At 34.5% G+C, this 22102-nt stretch overlaps 1 protein-coding gene across 3 annotated transcripts in view; it reads right to left on the minus strand.

Moving 5' to 3' along the window:
- The window catches only part of LOC148951533 (E3 ubiquitin-protein ligase PHF7-like), a 39425-nt gene that overhangs the window by 8721 nt on the left and 8602 nt on the right, over window positions 1-22102 (minus strand). For all 3 annotated transcript variants that reach the window (XM_089090940.1, XM_089090939.1, XM_089090938.1), the window contains exons 2-5: window positions 21360-21506; window positions 17821-17922; window positions 6991-7115; window positions 3044-3581 (exon numbers count right to left, since the gene is read on the minus strand). In XM_089090940.1, coding sequence (XP_088947066.1) covers window positions 3044-3581; window positions 6991-7115; window positions 17821-17922; window positions 21360-21503 — 909 coding nt within the window. In that variant the 5' untranslated portion in view covers window positions 21504-21506. The remainder of the gene's footprint in view (window positions 1-3043; window positions 3582-6990; window positions 7116-17820; window positions 17923-21359; window positions 21507-22102) is intronic.

Raw genomic sequence — 22102 nt, forward strand, 5'->3', positions numbered from 1 at the left:
ATTAAATTAAGCACGGAGACAGAAAACTGATAAGAGCTGAAACGCTTGAGAATCGATAAAATCGATTTCATCCTTTTGTTATATCGAGGGACTTCGTAAATTGGTATTATAGCAAACAGGGTTATTCTACTAAAACTCTAACATCCAGTAAAACTCCAGTATTGTCCTTTAGTATGTCGTTAGCCATGAAAATCTATAGGTGAAGCCGACAATAATTGCAACTTATTTTGTAAAAACAAAAGTGGGAGCTGTGTTCTGATGTGTGGTCCCAATCCTGCCCATATTAATTTTTTTTTTAATGAAAGTAAGGATTAATATTAAAACCTAAAACGAACAGAAATTTATCCGCATACAAGGGGGCTGTCCCTTCCTCCACCCTTGTTCGTAACGCTAAAGTCTTAAAAGTTCTTCAAAAATACTTCTTTTTCAAATTCAACAGCCCCTGTGCTTGAGCAGTCGTTCTTTAAGAATTGAGACAAAAAGTCAATCTTTAGCGTTGAAGAGGGAGGGTTGAAGAAGGGACAACACCCCTTGTACATGGAATCATTTTGTTCGTTTAAGTTTTGATGTTGCTCTTATACTTTGATTTTTTATTTAATTTCTTATTGTCTTTCAAATCATGTCGTGAAATTCCCCCTTGCCCCCCGCTGTACATCGCCCTGGACAATTTTCTCCTGGCATAAAATTCCCCCGGACGACTCCTCCTGAAAAATTCTCCCAGCATGTAAAATTGAGCATAAAAAGAATACAAAGAAATAGAATCCCGTATACGAATGATACCCACCCCTTCAGAAATTTCTCTGACAAAATTGCTTTCACCCACCGAAATACCCCCCTCCCCAGCAAAATATCTCCCCAAACAATTGGTTCGGTTGTACTATTGGTTCGATACGATCGCCCTTGGGGAAAAAAAAAAAAAAAAAAAAAAATCTATGACGTCGTTTCTCGAAAAAAATATTATTAATACTAAAAATATTAATAAGTGTTACCATTGAAAAAAGCTGAAAAACGCCCTGGTAGATCTCCCCCTCCCACACCCCAAGAAATTTTCTGGCAAGGCTCATTATGCCAACCCGCCCCTCCTCGTCTTTTCTACCTCTGTGGCGGTAGGCATGTGACAAAAGTTTGTCACAATGATAGGGGTACTGTCCCCCCCCTTCTACCACCAATAATACAGACATAGACTAAAAATATTCTCGGGAATCAAGGGCGATTAAATAATAGTTTCCACCCTCCTTCTTTCTCAAAAATCAATTTATATTTGTCTGAACACTAAATGAGATTTAGAATATTTGGGCATTAAAATACACTCTTTGATGCATCCCCCCTAAAAATGACAAAACACCCTTCCATCACAATAGCTGGTACGTACTTACACATCCCTGAATATGAATTTGTAAAATATATAATAAATCAGTCTAGTTAAATAGATCATTAAAATAAACGTCAGAAATATTTTTCTGCAATAAGAAGGGAGATATCACCCTCGCAGCACTCTTTATCAGGCTTAGTCTAAGTGAAAAGAGATTAGTTCCTACCACCTCCATACCCCCTTCAAGATATTTCACAGTAGCTTGTCATACTTGGAACCATTGTCCACCTATTTGCGCGTTTTTTTTTTTTTTTTTTTTTTTTTTTTTTTTTTTTTTTTTTTTTTGTGCGAAGTAGAACCTACACACACATACAGGTACAACTAATTTAGGTTTTCAATATAGGCTAAATTATATTGAATTAAATATTATTTGACATATATCATTATTATATGACATTATAAGATATTAAATAGCTTCAGTTTAAATAAAGGAAGGAATTTTAAGACGAAATTTTAAGATAAAATGTTTTGAAAGAACAAGAGTAACAGTTGTGGTACACGTCACAGATGTTGTCAGTTTTTTGGGACTTGAAATGAAATGAGAAAATATGGGATAAAATATCAGGTTTTCTTACCCCTTGGAGAAAGGAAAAAACAACAGAATACAGTGGCGCCAATTCAAAAACTAAAGTTGAGGGGCCAAAGATTGTGCTGGATTTTCTAAAAGGAAGATACAAAACATAGGTATTTTTCATAATCTTATGGGGAAATAGCCCCCCCTCAACTGGCACCAGTGTCAGGGGATGTTTAGGGTAGGGTGATCAATGTTTTATCAAATGTGAGAGGATTTAGACAATTCGTCTGCCACTGTATTGGTTTGTTTTGGAAGAATAACAGGCAAGAGCAATTGGACGACAAAAATACTGAAGAATAACAGCATTAGTTATGTTTGCCATGTTTATCCGACGTTAGATTTAGCTTGAAATTACGCAATATGTACCACTACCAGCTAGTTGAAAAAGTTTTGGCTCCTAGCAGCAGCTGTGACTCTAACTTTTTCCTAAGTTGTCATGCATTACAACTAACTGGCTTTTCAAATGAAAGTAAGGAGCACCCTTAGGAGTTAGACCGAACATAAACTATTAAGAACATGGCAGAGTTGCTGGCCCTAAGTCCCTACAACGGTCTTTAGAGTAAAGTTCATGTTATGACTTATTTGAGCTATAATTAGTGCCTGTAACATGCTGGAACTTTAGGTTGTATTAATGTTATCTATAATGTTTATATTAACGGGTGGTTTCTGTATACCTAAGAGCAAATGAATCAATTGAATAATTACAATAATGTTAAAAAAGAATAATGATACATGAATGGATGAGACGATCCGTTCCGAAACCAAGTCAATATATTTGTTTTACCTATTATAGTAGATCCATATCTAGAAATGGATCCATTTTGTCCATTTCTATAGGTTTCAGCGGCATTTCTATAGGTTTCAGCTGTACATTTGTAACGAGGGACTTGATGTAAAGATTAGTGCCAAATATGACAGAAGATTTGTCGGCAATTTGATACTATATACTCTTTTTGGCACCACTTTGACCAATTCCCCCAGTTGTGAGCCATATTCCCCAGAGAACAAACAAATCATTTTCTTTTGTATATTTTTTTTCATTTTTTAGTAGACTTTATTAATTCGGTTTCCGGACAACTCAAATATAAAGGCCATACCTCTTGATTCTTCTTCGCTTTGATTATCTTACAGGTCTTACAATACCAATTAGACTGCGAGTTGGAGACACCTGCACATTTGACATGGGCGCTTTCAAAGCCACAATAGTCACATGTTTTAATGTACCAAAATCTTGAACAGTGGAAATCACGACCTTTTGGACATAGACACTCCTGTGCATCACATTTTTTTGCATCTCTCTCCAGGTCAACAAACCGACCCTCGATTTCCCATGCGGCATCTTGATTGGGGATAAATATGCCAAAATTCTGCATTACTTCTCTAAACTTGTCTTTTTCATTGCATAATGGACACTTAAAAAAATAACCAAAGGACAAAGCAGTCATCTGCAAGCAATGTTTGTGGAATCTGGCTTCTTTTCGGCAACAAGGAGCCCATAAGATATTATCACTTGGTGCTAATACGTTGTAACAAATAGGGCAACTGTCATTTCTTGAGGATGACCCAAGAGCCCTTTTGGTTGATAAATACTCAATCTCTTGCTCTTGGCGCGGCTTGTGTTCAGCACAGAAAGCCCTAGAAAGATATGTTTACAAATAAATGTCACGATCAAAATAGTAAATAGTGAAGAAAATAATTTTAGTTAGAAGTTAGTAGGTTTCTCCTATATTTATTTAGTACGCAAGTTTCAATCATACAGCTGCTATAGTTGAAAGCCTACTACATGAAATCACTACCGCTTCACCATTTTGGGGGAAATCTCTTTGGATTAGATCCAACGCTTTTATTATTGTTGGTATTTCTGCATGGTAGATCAAACTACTTCTTTGAGTCTTCTTCAGACCGTCATTCGTGTTTTCTGTGATAGCACAGCATATTCTGCTTTTTCTCCTACTTTGGTTCTATTCAAGGAATTTTGTTGAAGAGATTTCAAAACGTTCAGTAAACAGTTTCTTAGCGGTGGATCTTGCTTTTAATAAATTGATTAAGTTTTCCTCGTAATAACTATGCCTGCTTCAATTTAATAACTACATTTTGACTTATTTCTTCATTAAACTTTATTTGGTTTTTGATTGTCTAGAGTCCTAATTTTGGAAAAAAAACATTTTTCATGTGAATGGAGTCACGTTCATTTGCATTTAAAGAGCAACTTACATAATTTTTTTCCAAGGGTGATAGTATTATTTTTGGTATCAATGACACATGCAAATTCGTACAGAATGACCAATGACTCCGAACAGCTAAAGCAAAAGCCATGAAACAAGTAATAGCGAGAACAATATTGAATCACATACGAATATGTTGTACAACAAAATCTGCGGTTAGAAGACAAACCTAAATTACAATGGAATGAAGGAACTTGTTATTTTAGCACCACTCAAAAAATAAGTAAGTAAAACTAATGCTAAGATTGTCGATCGCTTCCCAGAAGAATATACATCCTATAAGAGTTATTTGTCTGCCAAGGAAAACAAGAAAGAGGACTTATATTCATGCCAAAATGCCCATGCATTTAAAGAGCAACTTACATGTTAGGGATGACTGTGTTGTTTTTGGTATCTACGACGCATGCAAAATTACACAAGATGAAAAATGACTGAATAGGTAAAAAAATAAGGCAGAGAACAAGAACAAAAAAAAATCACAGTGAATTGCAAACAAAAATGTGGCACAACGAAATCTGCAGTTAGAAGACAAACCTAAATTATAATGGAATGAAGGAACGTGTCATTTTAGCGCCGCTCAAAAAACAAGTAAGTAAAAAATGTTGAGACTGTCGATCGCCTACTAACAGAATATAAATCCTATAAAAATTCTTTGTATGTGGAGGATAAACAGGAAGTATCATCATACTAATTAATTTACTTCATACAGAAACCAAGCTAATACATCTACAAGACTTCTTCATTCTATTCTACATCATATCCTGTAACCTTATCCCAGTTGAACACATTCTAAAAATTGTTTGCCAATCACTCTTTAACACTTTTCGTGTCACTAATTGAGGCCTTGTTTCTATCTTTAATTGGTACAAGTCCAGGTCGAGTGCTCCCTCTCAATTTCTCAACAAGCCTATACAACATTTTACTATTATGCAAAATACTTACTGCAAAAAAGCCGTCTGGCTGCATCTTCCAGATCTTCGGCAAATTTAACCATGGCCAATACCTCATACCTTGTTAATTCACATTTTAATGCTTTCTCTGCTTCTCTTACATTATTTTTATTCTCATTTAATCTATCACTCAAATACTTCTTGGGCAAGCCCCTAATCTTTTTTACCAAGCTTAAAGTGTTTTCACTAATATTCTTAGCTGCGTTACTAAATTTCCTATACCAACGTCATAAATTTCCGGAAAGTAGTTATCTTTCCTAAATTTGAGCTTTAGGCTAATCCTAGACACTACTAGATGGTGATCTTTACTTTTAACATTAATCACAACACTCCTATATACCCTAGTATCTTGTATAGATCCTACCAGCCTTCGATTGACAATAACGTAATCAATAACGTTAGCTGTCTTACCATTACGTGAGTAACATGTTAAGTTATGAGCCATTCTATAACCAAACACTAAATTGGTTATAACTTGATTGTTATACCTACAAACTTGCAGTAGTCTTGTAACCGCAGCTATTTTCCATTTCTACACAAAATTTACCTAGGCTAGAACACCATCTATCCCTATTACTACCAACCTGGGTATTAAAATCCCTTAATACAAATTAAATATTTCTATCTGGGGTCCAATATATTTATTACGGCTAGAATTAAAATGAGCGACTAGAATTAAATCACTAATACCTTTCCAACCAGAACAAAAGGTTCCTTATTCATCATGAGACCTACTTCCTGCTAATGCAACCCATCCCTCCTACCTGAGTAAATAAATATAGAACATTTAATTTCATATTACCCGCCCCTGGGAGATGAGTTTCGGAAACTCCTAAGAAGACCAGTTAAAAACGTCTGAGTTCATCAGTCAAAATGTCAGTAAGATAGTTTTTTTTTTTTTTTTTTTTTACGCTGTGACCTTCCAAGTAGCAATTTTCAAATTCCTTAAAACAATAAAATTGTTATGGCATTGTAAAAAGCAAAGGATCCTACCAGTCCGATTCGGGACTGACACATCATCTCAAGTCTACATAAAACGTTTAATCTGGTCTTAGAATCTGACAGCAATAAGTTCCTGGGATCTCCGGTTCAATGGAGGCTTTGTGCCATCCTGGGCTATTTCTTTATTTGAAGTTTCTTTATATTCTTCCATGTGTGTCTTTTATTTTGCTTTTTCTTGTCTTTGATAATTCTATATACCATCTTATGTTCAGTCTATCAATTACACCAAACATCAATCCCCTGAATGTCTCTCATACTGCCTGAAATACTCCACCTGAGTCTGTTCTCGCTTGGTTTTCAACAGATATTCATTGCTGGGCTTTTCATCATTTGCATTTTTAATGTGTGTTTTTCCGTTTTATCCTCTCCCTGCATTACCGACCATAGAGCCTTGTGTGTGTGTGTGTGTGGGGGGGGGGGGGGGTATGATGACGCATTTGCTTTTATTATTTAAACTTAATCTTGAATTGTTTTTAATACATTTATCTCTATCTTTCCACGTGTCAATGTGCAAACTATATGACGCCAATATTTTCCACCTTCGCAGTCAGTCCATGCACAATAAAATGAAAATAGGGATATGGGACATCTACTTCTTTAAATCTCATTAATTTACTGTTTTTGTATAATTTCTTAATAGCTTTTTCGTACTTTGAAATTTTGCACCCCTAACCCCAAATTAAGCTCCAGCATGTAAGCCTGTTTTCACTGCACTCAATTATATTTTGCATCTAACAAACAACCTAGTAATCCATCTTTTTCACTTGGGGCAACAAGGTCATCGAAAATGCAGTGGATCCCCGTTTTATGGCATAAAAGAGAAGCCACCAACAAAACTTTGGGGTTAGAATCTTCATTTGAACTTACTTAAAAGTGTCATTAAATTGATAAAGAGCTCCATTTTCTAATCCACAGATCCTGTGAAATTGTCTTTTGCAAGTCTTCACACTGCAACCAATAGTTGACGAAAATTGATGGCAGTAGCAGCATTTCTAGAAAAAAGAGCATTGAACATATTTTTTCCAAAAAAACGAGTACATTAATTCAAAATCTCAATTTAGTTTCGCTGGTGATTGTGACCATCTGTGTTACAACACTATAAACCTTTTTCGTTTTCGGCAGAATACCTAGTAAAGAAACAAACATTTATGGTAACCAGTCCAATGATCTTGCGCGTCAATATGATACAGGAGTAAGTTACTTTAGATTAAAGAAGCTTGGTAATTTTCTCTTTGCTTTTTTTGTTGGAAGTCTAGTGTGTCAATGAGGTAACTGAGCAACGAAGCAACGAGCCTTTTGGACAAACGATCAACGTCATTTTTTATGAATGATCAATAATTTGGATGTATTTATCTTTTTGATAATTAGTAGATTCATTAATCCGTGCTCATCAGTCATTATAATTCACTAAAGTTTCGGCATTTGGTGTTACAAGTGTCTAGAATTTATTTTATGCTTATTATGTGTTTGCTATTGAAGATATGCTTTAAGTCAATCTGAGTGTGGAATAAAACTGTGCGAATAGTTCAAATTTGAACATTATCAATCCAATTTCCCAATGACGAATTTGAATGTGTTCTCGCTTTTTAGTGTTAAATAGATTTTATAGTTCATACATTTCTCTCAGTGAGTTTATGTATGATCGTACTATCTAATTTCTTAAGCAGTTTCTTTTAAAACGTATTGGTTCAGAGTTAAAGTAATAAAACATAGTTCAAAAGGATATTTTATAGTCTTTGAACAATTTAGAGCTAGTTTTCGGTTATAATCCCATTATCCTGCAAGGTAAAATTTATTGTGGTAATTACCTGCAGTTATTTGAACTGGCAATACCTGTTTACTTTACGCGGTGATTGCAAAAGAAATGCTGAACATGGGCGAAATGCCAGAACTTATACACTCTTAGGTGCTGAATTTTATCCGAAGGAACTTGCTGATCGGAATTGGGGAGTATGTTATCAAAATACACGGTAGGGAGTTTTTGGAAGTGAATCAAACAGTTCGTGGATGAAAAGGGCTGTCCCCTCCTCAACACCTCGCTCTTTACGCTAAAGTTTTTTATTGTTTTAAAAAATAAAGTTGTGATACAGAGTAAAACTTTAGCGTAAAGAGCGAGGCGTTAAGGAGGGGACAGCCCTTTTCATATACGGAATAATTTCTGTTCGTTTTAAGTTTTAAGGTCGCTCCTTACTTTCAGTTAAAAAAACTTGTTTTTTTTTAATTTAATACAATCAGAGGCTAAAGCTATATTGTGAGAAATTTTGTGCACCCGAATCGGATTACTCAGTACGTAATCTTGGTGACAATATTTCTCTGTTAAAAGCTCTTGACAGCAAGGAAATTATTGTGTCCATATTTGTGATAAAGCGACTAACTGGGGTGCCATGTATCCCCACCACGGCTTATGCTTCTTTATTTGCAAAGTTTAATGAACTGCAACAAATGGTCGTTCGAATGTCAAGGAAACTTTGACAAATATCAAACTATTTCCCTCAGTTACCCAAACCTACATTAGCAACAATACTCATGCTGCGGTTATTGTCTCTGAAGTGCCTTCAGAGCTTTCTAATCTAATTAAATGTAAAACTGACCTCGATTAAATAGCTGGGCGAGAATCAGTTTGCAGCGTGAAACCTGTTAACTACGGATGGTAAGTCAAAACTGCTAAATCCGCAACTGAAGCCTTTTGCTCATCAGTCCCGAACTTATTTCCAGCGCAACGGTTAAAGTAAAATTCAAACGCTTTTTTTTAGATTCTCCAAGGGTTTCCAGTTGATGTTGACCTTGCATTTAGTACAAGGTACCATGGTATAAAAAGCACGTATCAACTGGGCCAGACTATATCAGTTAAGCTTGAATCTGAAGATTTCTTTGTTCAACCCGCTTATTTAAAAAGATGAAATTAAAGTCGGATATGAAGCTTTTTATGAAAATAAAATATTACACTAATGTTGCTTCAATTGCCGGCCCTACGGCCACTTTCAAAGATCTAGCCCCAGCGACCTATCGAAATAGATGTGTAAGGCCACATCTTTCTACCAAAGATAGCCCATGTAGCACTGATCTTGTGTGCTAACGGTGATAAAAGAAAACGCGCATCATACACGCTGCCCTGCCCAGTAGTTAAGAAACAAATGTTGCGTTCTTCTATTCCGCCACTTTCAAAGATCTAGCCCCAGCGACCTATCGTTGCGTCCTTCTATTCCGCAATGACTACGTAGTTTTTAAGAGTATCGTTCCACATCAATGGTACTAAAGATAAGGAATTCGATATTGATGAGCTCTTCAATGAATTTGATCTGGAATGTATGCAGGAGCATGTTTAACTTTCAGCATTAATTTTTGATTTTAGTAATAATTTTTATTGTTGGAGCACTCACCATGATATGTTTTTATCGATACAAAAGCGGAAAGAGGCCACCCACCTGGTGGACTAGCTTGTGTTATAAGAGTAACCCGAATGTGGCTTCTCCAGTACCTTTTTACTCAAGCGAGTTTTTCTTGACTATCCGTATGGGGACAACTGCTTTTCCGAAGTTTGAACTGCCTTATGATGATCATTCTACCAGATCGCTGACTCGGTATGTTAAAACATAAAACAGACTGGAGTTTCTGGTGGATAAATACTTCCTAATTCTCTAGATTTTATAGTCATTGCTGACCTTAACATGGATGTAAATTAACTGTCAGTAAGAGTTGATTTTCTATTGGATTGCATTCCATCTTATCAAATAATACCTAAATCACATACGATTTTTACATTCACCATCCAGGCAGTAAGGACAATGTTGATCAAATTATTTGCTGATCTAACATGCCTACATCATTGGCGTTTCAACATGTTAACGAGCAAGGTTTAGACCATCTTCCTAATTCATTGACTATTCAAACCATAGAAAAGCTAGTGAAGTGCACCAGTCTTCCAAATAGTTAGAGAAAGTAACGAAGAGAGCTGAATCTCCTGTTTATATTTTCACACTGACAAATTTGCTGACTGCTATACTGTTCCCTATCATCTGCTCTAATGCATTGTACCAGCAAATTGCAAAAAGGACTTTAATCTTTATTAATCAATTAGTCGAATGTCTAAAAGAAGCTGAAGCAGTGCTGTGCTGCTGCAATGAGTTGGGTGTGTTGTGCAAGAACTTTTTTGGTCTCTGTATCCTGATTTAAAGAATTTAAAAAATTAAGCAAACTTGTGGTTAAAAATATGGAATGAATGCAATAGATTTCGCTGTGAAATGTTTTTTTTTACCTCAAGCATAAGACACAAGGTCAACATTAAACACTTCTTAAGTCAATACGATTATGGATTTTCCTGTGTCAAAGCGAGAATGGCAAATAAGTCATTAATTTAAAACGATTATAAATGACGCATCTAGTAGTGATTGTCTCCTACCGTTTGCTTAGTATAACCATTACTCGCCTGTTTTTTTCTGTTATTAATAATCATTTGCATTCTTTCTATACTTGTGTCCTTTCTGCTATTTTTGGTATCCCCCAAATTTCAACGTCTTTGCATTCCTACATCTCCTTCTTATGTAGTTGAAGCAATTAAGAAATTTAAGCCAGATAATGTTGATGTTGATGGCATTTCTAGACTCATTTACTGGATTACATGGCATTTTAATTTTTTAACTTGGTACTTTATACTATCCACAGATTCTGAGAAGAATAGCTGCAGTTAATTGGAAAGCGATTGCGGAGCAAAAAAAAACTGATTGCCTTTCGCGCAACTCCTAGTAAAACTCCTACTGCTGCCCTCCAAAAGAAACTTGCAGATTAAGGCTTAGTCTGTAATCAATGTTACTGACGTCCCAACGGGGATAGAATATGTATAAAAGACCACAGCTGTTCTGGTGTTTTAAGATGGCGTCCCTGATCCAGTCCAGAAACATACAGGTTAAATAACAGGGGCTTCCGATTTTCCCTTCAGGTAGACCTCTTGTTATAAGTCTGATATATTCAATTCAATTCAAACTTTTTATTTCCTCCGAATACGAAGAGTAAAAAATAAATAAATAAAAATAATAACCGCTAATCAAATGGCCATAAAATTATTTTAAACTATATAACAACAAATACGCAAAGGCCTTCAATCAAAATTACCACACAAATTAACACTTCATTCAATAGATAATAAATTAACACTTCAAAAATTAAATGAAATAAAATAAATTAAGCTTCGTTCGCAGCTCTATATAAATTATGAGAAAAAACATTTAATTTGGATAAAAAATTCTTTTGCTTTTTCTCCAAAACATCAACAGGGTTTTTTATTTTATATGCATTCATGAAAAAAGTATTTGATTCAGATTTAGAAAAGCGGCAAAGTAACTTAGAAAAATTAAAAAATGTGGTTTTTACATGCGAAATTTTAATAATTATAAAAAACGGAAGAAGCGATGAAAAAACTAAAATTTGAGGCAAAGCGACTGTATTATATACCCGAGCCAGTGATTTCCGAGAAAAAAGATCGCGAAGACAAATTACTGCCCCGAAACTAGACGCTATTCTACTTTTAACTGCTTTAGAAATAGAAGCACGGCATAGAGCTAAAGTTGGTCCATAAGGTACACCAAGATATAAGATAGATTCCAAAGGTTTTAAAATACTATATTAAATACAGACAGAAATTTCTGAATTAACGAGATCATTAGCCTTAGGACCAAGAATTAAAAACTGACACTTTTCAGGGCGAAAACAAAGTCCATGCTCACTAAAAACCTTTGCTAAAAAATCTACATTTTGTTGAAGTGACTGAAGCGATCGACTCAAAAGGAGTAAATCATCTGCGTAAGCAATCCACGACAGAACATAACCTTTACCATAAATAAAAGTCAACTGAATTTGATCAAATAGCCCCGAAACAGTAATATTGAAAATCAAAGGAGAAATAATGCTTCCTTGTCTCAGCCCCCTACATAACTTAACATTATAATCACTAAACTTATTCTTCCACTTAATACGAATACGAGAGGAGCCATACCACTTTTTTTAAACCAAAACTACTGGTAGTGGGACATTATTCTTCAGAAGCGCAGTCATATTTTGTCCTGGAATGACCTATCTCTGAAAAATTCTACATAAACTTAAGGAATCCCTCAGGAAGATAGAAACTATGTAAAAGTAAAAATGTAAAAAGAAACAAAACGAGCAAATATATGCAAAACACGGGCAACTCATGCAAGAGATATAAAAAGTGAGAAACCAAGATAATGTTTTGCTAAATTTTTCTGTAATGTAGGTGCCAAAAGTTTTTTTTATATCTTAGGAAAAGCAGTGAACGGTGGATAAAGTAGAAATGGGTTAAAAACAACCTGAGGTGGCCAGAATCTCGGAGGGGAGTGTCTTCTGAGGAAAACGTTTCCGTCCAGGGGTTTGTCATTGCTTTTTTTTAACGAAGGTACATCATACCTCTCCTCTGCTAAAGTGTTTCTAACAAAGCATTTTTTTCGAAGAAGAGAGCATGGAACTTTACCTTCTTTGAAGATTAATAGCAGGGCTCCTTTTTGGATGGATCCAATTTTAGGTGACTCTTTCTGGGAAATCCCCGGATGCCAACCTGAACAAGCTTATTTTAAATGAGGGCGGACAAAGGAGGTATAAATCCTTAAAGAACGAGATGGAAGAATGCCAAACTTACTTAGAAGCTTAAGGGATATAGATGCATTAGCTTTATAGATGATGATTTTAACATGATTCCCCACTTCAAATTAAAAAAAATAGTGACACCAAGAAATTTAAAGAGACATACCCAGGCCAAGAACATTCAAGATGGGGGTGAACGACGAGTTTAAAACCTCAAAGGTTTGGACTGTAAATAGGCTACCCAGAGTTCTGGGGCCGCTTCTAAAGCCTGGCTGAACTTTACGATCTAGATCGTAAATTTCAAAAAGCCAGTCAGTTTGCTTTGAAATTAATAATTCTAGGATTTTACTACGGCTTGGGAGATCTAAACAAGTCTATATAGAAGGAGTTCTGAGCTATGTTTATTTGACTTAAAAAAGATAAACAATGGTTATTCTATACATTGGGAAATGCATGGTCATGCCAGAACTGGTTATAAATATTTAAAAAAGAACATCTTTGAAAGGAGGGAGAGATTCAGCAATACATCGTACATGGATTTCCTCATATCCGTGTGTTGAATTTACCGATCTTTTTTTTTTTTGAACTGTTAAAAAATTTAGTTGAGAGCTGAAATTCTGTCAAAGATATGTCTCTTTGCCATACAACAGACGAGTTTGGCCTCGACTGAAGCCTGTTTGAAAAGTAAAGATTTTTGTGTGGATGAATGTATTTTTTAACAGAATATCTCACTCTTTTTTCTGGCTTTTACTGCCTCCGCGCATTCTTCAGACCACCGTGGCTTGGGAGATTTTTTCCTCGAAAAAGAAAAATTGATGACGTTGGGACAGAGCAGTTAACCGCATTTGTAATCAAACTGGCCAAGTCACTGATTCTTATGATCATTAGTGATGAAATCATAGACAAAACTATGAGTTGTCCTATAATGTGAAAAGTAATGACTTGGTAAGAAAAAATAACTATTTGTCAACATTTGCAATCTGAATTGATATGCAGTTGAATAAGATTTTGGCCATACCCAACCATCTGAACACCCAAGAGAAGCAGTACAACCAAACACAGTCAATCAAAAAGAAGGATCTATGGCTATGCAAGATACGATATCTCGGAAATGTAGCCAAGATACTTTTGAATTGATACACTTCACTTTAACATAAGCAGGAATGAAAAGGATATTGTCAATGATAGCGCGGACAGTCAGAGGATCTGTTTAAAGTTCATTTGAGTATTAACAAAACAAAGATGTGGAACCAATTTGGAGGTCGATTGCGGAGGACCTATTACTCCAACCCTTATATAGCCCATAGTTTTAAAAGACTATAACAGGTAAATAGCATGATAGAGAGATTCTCTATTATGATTCATTCCCTACTACATTCTGCTTTATTAGAAGGTGGATTAGTCTCCAAAGAAGGGCCATGATTGAAAATACAAAAAAAAGAAAAAGATTTTTATCTCTTGCCAAATAACGTAAACTATTATAAATATCAGAGTCACCTCGAGGGTTGCAAAAAGACTTGAAGTTTATGTTCTTACAGTTGGAGAGGAAAATGAAGGCACCTACTAAGTCTACACCATTTTCAGCATCTTTATTTGGAAGAAAAAATGTGGGACTAGGATATAATAAAAATGGCAACACCACCACCTTTTCTATTTGTAGGTCTGCCGTTTCTTGGCATCGAACTCTTTGAATAAATTTAAGATAGTTTCCTGAAGGCAAATAACATTTATTCTATAACAACAAAGATAATCAGATAGCTCCAGTAGATTATCGACACTTATGGATATGGTTCTATTGTAAATTTACAATAAAAATACTTGAAATAAGTTGACATGAGCGAGACACCAGAATTGAGTTGCCTGATACAGGCTAAGTTTTCCGAAGATTTCGATTCGTGCTACTATGACAGGGGACTCTCCACAGCACGATTTACAAAACATGACATTCGTTTATGCTTAGCTCTGATTGGATATTGTACTGACAAAGAAAGTATCTTTTCAGGTTTTTCAATTGATAATTGGTGACTGAATTAGCAGAGTTTAAAGTGCTAGGATAAATGGATGACAATGTCGGGCACCTGAAAAAGACAATACCTGGTGCACGAAAGCCATGACCCAGGTTGCTGTGCATCTGGGCCATAAGGGTAGGCTGTTCAACTTGCTTAGTGTAAGTAAAAGGTTTGTTGTAAGGTCTAAAAAATACGTAGGTTGAAGAACGCTGACTTGGCGTGGAAGCTAACGACTGAGGATATCAATTGCACTACTCAGTTGAAAATTGCTTTAGGATTGCTTGATTTGTTTAGAAGCATCATTATATTGCCTAAATGCAATAAAGACCTGAGCTAATTTCAAGATTCTAACTCCTTCCAAGTGCTTTGGACACATTTTTATTTTCAAGACATTTATGATTGCTTTACAGTTAGGACACTAGGTGGTTGAAGAGTGAGATTCAGAGTAATTGTGATAATTTTATAGTTTCACTTATGCAATTTGAAGATTGTGAGCAAATCTGATGGATTTTCTGCATTAGGATAGTTTAATTTCATTGGGCTCTAATGGTTTAATTTGGCAAAATAGAAAATATTTAGTGAGAAAATAAGCTCTCTGTATTAATAAATAGTAAAAGTTCAATTGATGAAAATTTTGAGTCATCAGATTTAGCAAATCTAAGAACTTCAATTACGGGAATAAGTTTACCTTTGTTGTTCATTAGGCCCTTATTAGTTCCTCAAGAGGGATTTCTGGGTGCGTATTATGTACAACGGTTTTGCCATGTTTTGAATGGTGATTTCCACTTTACAGCTTTAGCCTGGGTGCTTCTAATGGAGTTTATTTGTAAGTCCTGTACAGGGGGTGGTGGTGGCCACTTTTGGTGCACCTGAGTGTACCAGCTTTTAGGAATTAATGGGGAAAAGTGTTTTTGGTGTCGCAGTGCATGAGGGTGTGGGAATAATGCCGGTGCCCGCAATCTGTACCCTGGTCAACTCTCGAATCTGGACCTGAAATGGCGGAGATTGATGGAGATACCGCAGAAGGCTAAGGGAGGCGATGTTTCAAGGGAGAGGTGGGCGTCTGACGAAAGTTGGATGCTCTTTCCTACCTATCGCTCAGGTGGATTCAGTGACCAATCCCATCACCTGGGCTGAGCCCAACCTAATGCCATCACATGAGAACCTGATCCGCCCAACTATAGCCAAACCCCCACACTGAGTAGTTCTTTACCTATTGTTGACCACTGAAGTGATGAGTAAAGAACGATACTGAGGGTGGAATAACCGAGGTGAAAGTGAGTCATAAAGGGACCTTAAGCCACAGTAAAGCTCTGAATAAAGGTTGAAGGAAAGGGTACAGGGGATGAAATTTGCTGTTATCCATGTCAAGGCCACCATCCAGAGGGGGGGGGGGGGTCAAATTCCGATATCACAACTCAGGATTTTACCTCATCAACTCATCAGATAGTCAATAATATGGCATGCACCAAAAATGTACTGAATTGTAAAGCAGGGAAGATATCTGAAATTGTGCGCTTGGGGTTTCTCCAAGACAGCACCCTAATCCAAGACTGGAAAAACGTTCTGACAGGAGTGAATACGATATCCATGAATACGTATTTAGTGGGCAAGAAATGTAATAACGAGACCTTCAAATAAAAAAAAACTTCCAGCATTATAACGAGGATAAGAACGCAATATCAAACTATAAATCACGCACTCCGTCTACATATATTTCTTAAATGAAGAAAAATAGAAGTTCATTATCATTTCTTTCCAATTTCGCAATCAAAATCCATCAACAATTTTCTCTATAAAAGTGTCGAATTTTAAGTGAATTTCCTCTACAATTGATAGCAACAATATTCTGTTAGCTGGCAAAAACACAGTAAAATTGTTACCAAAATCTTTGCGTTAAGACGACAGAAACATACCTTGCCCAAAGCGAATACACCAAAATGGATCCTCCAATTCTCGAAGCACTGGTTATATTAACTTTAAATTTTAGCGAAAAGAGCAATGGATTCATTTAAATCATAATGGGATAACTCTAAATATTATATTTAAACGAGTAAAAATTAAAAAGTGACAAAATATATATTTTTGAAGGAAAGTAAAGAGCTTTGAGATAAACCAAAATAGTAGTTACCATTCCTGAATCAGCTTCAAAGAACAAATATTTTTTCTCCCTCGACAGTTTTTATTCTCTTCAAAATAGTTTTTAAACTGTCGGTTACTATTTGCCCTGGTTCACTCTACTAGGTTAAGACAGAAATCGAACAGAAATAAAAAAAAAATAATCAAGACAATCCTTAAACAAACGGAAATTACCACCAACAGGGAGAAGGCTAACGTATGATACACCATCTAAAGACTAGAGGGTCATTTGCGCTTTTCTGAACACAATTTTTATTTCAAGCAGTTGTTCTTATTTGTCATAATTTCAACAGCAATACTATAACAAAGATGATACCCCAAGGCGAATCACGGTTTATAAATTAGTTTGTGGTAATTTTCTATTTATGGTAATTTCTGCTCGCATTACGTTTGACATGATTATTCATTATATCTTTGTCTTTTGGGTCTTGTTTATTCATAGATTGAAATTCATGTTCGTTTAAGTCTAAAATATTGTCGTTTAAGTACTAAAAACCAAAAAAACACCAAATGTCAGTTTAATATACGGTACATATACTGATATTTATCCCTTAAAGTTTTAATATTTTTTTATTTATTGAAGTCAGAAAAGTGAAAACATTTAAAATTTATTTTGTTTATTATGTAATTATGTTCTTGTCTTGACAAGGTGTGGGGGGGGGGGAGGGTTTCAGGCCTATTCATGTTAATATTTGCTCGTTTTGAGTTTGACTCAGTTAATTATTGTAATTTCTGTTCGTTTTTGGTTTCATTTATTTATTGATAGTGATTTGTGGTAGTTTTTTGCTTGGAAGATTATTTGACGTTATTTCTGCACATTTTTGGCTTAATGGAAAAAGCCAAAATGGATTTTCCACAATCATTTTGTGGAAAAAGTTTTTAAAATTAATTAAAAAAGCAGTGGGTTTTTCTACTTGTTAGATTGAAAGAAGTGTAAAAAACTTTAAAAGAAACTTACGATTTTCTGTCCTCTTTTGGCCTCTTTTACAATGTCTTTCTCCAAGAATCCCAAAATTCCTTCATTATCTTGACCGTTCTGTGGCAAGTTGCAGGAAAAAAGCTAAAGGTACAAAAAATATAAAATCTTAACCAAATTCTAACATATACTAATATATTCACATAACTCAGCAGAAACAAACAATCAGCTAATGCTAAAAGGTGCTATGAAGCGTCAAATATATATATATATATATATATATATATATATATATATATATATATATATATATATATATATATATATATATATATATATATATATATATATATATATATATATATATATATATATATATATATATATATATATATATATATATATATATATATATATATATATATATATATATATAATATGTAAAGATATAATGATCTTTTTTAATGTTATATAAAAAGATATAATGAAACATACAAGCAAAAATACTTCAAAATAATAAAACTATCCATTTGGTATTGCCATAAACAATGATTGAAATATTAATGGTAAGCAAACAGAATTCAAAAAAACAATTTTTATAATAATGTATTCATCAGAGTGTGAAAAAAATAAAGTACGAACAAACAAAACGAAAACGAAAAAAACTCAGATTTCTTCCAAGAAAATTAGCTACGGAATAAAGGCTTTTTAAGGGCAATCGTATTGAACGAGTGGTTGTGAAATACCGGTAGAGGGCTCATTCTAACGGAAATTCAAAGTTTTGATGCCCTTTTGAAGAACAAAGGGGATCAAGTCAAACAGAATTGTCGATTTCTTTCATTTTTGTAGCAAAATGAACGTTTTAGCGTTTATTTTTCTCACTTTGCTTAAAATTTACGGAAAATTTCAAATGTTAGATAACCTATTATCTATTATGCATTTACCTGTCTGTATTATATAGACAAAACTATCAAATCTTCAATTTTTATCCTCTCTCAAAATTTTGATCGGATATCTTTAGGGGGAGGACAGCTAAAAATAGTACAGAAAAGGGGCGGACTGTCCTTTGACCAGGTTTCAGCATCCCCTTCAACATGCCCTGAAAGTTTCAACATAATATCTTCAGTCTTTCTTAAGATATTGCAGATGCACCATTTTGGTGAACTGGATGCACATATCTTCTTTTGTTTTAGTTTAACATACTCCTCGACATACCCCAAATTTCCTTTTTATTACCACCTCATTTAGGGACAACCCGGTTTCATTTAGGCCCAAACAAATGACCAGGAAGGGCAATCTGTCATTTCATCTATGCAGTGTGGCTTAGCGATCTTAACCTTTCTTTCATTATAGCCCTAGAAAGTGGCATTAAACTACATTATTCGTGGTATTAAACTACATTATTCGATATACCATCAGCCAAACGAGTTTCTAACACTGTATTTAGACAATTGGAATGTTAGTCTTTTGGAAAAATGCTGACAATTTTTCATCAGGCTTTTGAAGCACCCAAGTTTCAGAACCATACTTGACCCCTGTCTACTATCCAGGTGAAGCTATTCATTTGATCAGTTTTCTCGTTCATCCCCCCCTAAAACTACACTGTTCTTCTCTTAAAACTTTCAATAGCATCTCTTAGTCTGATCATGTTAAGTAATTTACTACCTAAAGAAATCAAACTAACGCTTCTGTAGTTATCAGTCATTATATTTTCATTTTTTTTAAATAAATAGTTGATTCTTTAACCCAAATTGTTTTTTAATGTTTTTAATTGAAATTATTTTTTAATTAAAAAAAGAAATAAAAATCACAAATAATAATTGCATCTTTTACTTCTAATTTTTATTCATTAAATTAAGTATTATTTGTCAAAGGCTGATGCAATCCTTTTTGCTGGTGATACTCTTTTACTCGTAGCTGCTCCATCAGTTGATCTAGTTTTTGGTAAAATGAGACTGGCATAAGCTGAGTTCATTGAGTAGGCAGATTTCGATCTTTTGATAGTAAATTATATAAAAACCTAATTATATTTTATTTTCTTTGACATCTAGTATTGAAACTAATTAAAAACTAATAGTAAGTAGATGTAAAATAAAAAGAGTAAAGGTAACAAAGTGTTTGAGTTTTAGTTTTTGAGTTTATGATTGCTGAAAATCTATCATGGAGAACACATTCAAATATTATAGCTTCAAAGTTGTCAAGATCTCTGGTTGTGCTTTGCCAAGTTACAAACTTAGTTTCGCGAAAAATTCTTCAATTGCTTTATTTTTCTATTTTTTTTCCGTCTCTTTCACGTGGTTGCTCTATATGGGCAAGTAATTTATTATTATGTTATAAAAAAAATCCAAAATAAAGCTGTTAAACTTCTGTAACTTAAAACATTCATTGCTCATAATATTAATAAATGTTATATTAAGAATTAACTTACTGATATTTCAAAAACAAGAGATTATCAAGTAAGTATTTTTGCATACAAATGTCTCTATAATTTATTTTCCTCTTCTTTCGATTCTTGTAAGAATTGATCTCCATAGTCATAATCCACAAGAAGCGTCAAACCTGGTACATACATTTAGAAATACAATTAGGGTTCCTTTCGTAATTCGAAATTCTGGCCCCTATGTATGGGGCACAATCTGGGTTGCTGCCGCCATGGATTTATCCATGTTTACATGCATTTTTGACCCCAGCCATGGATACTGGAAATTCCATGAATTTACTTAAATAAAATATTTAGGGTAAATTTGCAGTTTTCAACATAATTTCGTTAACATGAAAATGAATACATCAGCTGATGCCTTTTCTTATGATATTTCATAGTTTAATAGTCATTTCTGGGGGAAATTTCATTTAGAGCCCTTTGTGAAGCCCCAAAACAGTCCATAGTAACCAAAAATTTAAAAACACATCCAAAAAAACTGGCTAGTAAGAAATTACTGTTTTTACATGACAAAGATCTATTCGGTGAAAGGTAGCACCGCGAGCAACGCGAAGCGTCGCGAGTGGCACGTGTTGATTCCCTTTGACAATACGCTTGTCATGGACAAGCCATGGATTTTTTTTCTTACGCTTGCCATGGATTTTTTTTTAGCTGGTGGCAACCCTGGATATAATTCCAGTTGAAATACGAAATTCAAGTCGTCTGGCATCCTTCAAGGCTGCAGTAGACAGATTTTTCCTTGCAAAAAAATAGTTATGTGTTTCTTGTGTAAGTTGAATGATTGTTACAGAAGTTTGAATCGAGTATATTTACCATGTAGAATAACGTAAGATAGTGTTTTTAGAATGTGTGGAATAGAGAAGACTACCACCTGCCCCTGCCACCTGCCACCTACCAACAAGTCGTTTTTCCCGTTTTTCAAAAATTATATTCATAATCTTCATAAATTTATCTCTAATTTTGCAATTACCAAATTTCAGAAACTCATTTACCAAACCATATGCACAAGAGATCTTGTTATATTATTAGTAGTCCCCAGCTTAGAAACCTGTCCTCTAGATTAAGCTAGTAACAAGAGTAATTTACATGAAGTACAAAGTCTTTGTTGTTATTACTTATAAAAAGGCACCTAATTACTCACAAGACAGTAATAGTGAACATATATCCGACTGTTTAAAACATAAAATTTTCCATGATTTAGATCATCTTCTTTGTCAAAGCAGCAAAGAACACAAGGTTTTGGCGCCTTGCCAAGGATTCCATCTTCGGTTTTTCTGTATTCCATTTTCTGAAAAGTAAAATTAACAGAACAAAATCCAATAAATAAAGCACAAATAAATAGCCCTTTGATTAACAATAACAGCTCTTGAAAAACCAAACTGGATGAATGAATTTTACAGTTATACAGGAGGGGGGAGTAACGAAATCTCCCCATCCCCAGAGAAATAAAAAACAATCACCCAATTTTTTTATTCTATTTTGAGCTTAAACCCCATTCTATACAATGATTAAATAAAAAAACAAGTTTTTTCAACTGAAAGTAAGGAACAACATTAAAACTTAAAACGAACAGAAATTATTACGTATATGAGGGGGATTGATCCCTCCTCAATACCTCACTCTTTACGCTAAAGTTCGAATTTTGTTCGATTTCTTTAAGAATGACCCCTGAATCACAAAGGCCGTTTAATTAGAATAGATAGCTTCTTTGAAAGTACTAAAAAAAAACTTTAGCGTAAAGAGCAAGACATTGACTTGGGGGAGAATCCCCTCATATACGTAATAATTTCTGTTCGTTTTAAGTTTTAATGTTGCTCCTTATTTTCAGTTGAAAAAACTTGTCCTTTATTTAATTTCTGATCGTTTTTTAAATAGTGCTAGGAT

Source organism: Artemia sp. Qi Xiang Cuo, chromosome 6 (genome assembly GCF_049724085.1).
Source record: "Artemia sp. Qi Xiang Cuo chromosome 6, ASM4972408v1, whole genome shotgun sequence".
In the NCBI taxonomy this organism is placed as follows: domain Eukaryota; kingdom Metazoa; phylum Arthropoda; class Branchiopoda; order Anostraca; family Artemiidae; genus Artemia; species Artemia sp. Qi Xiang Cuo.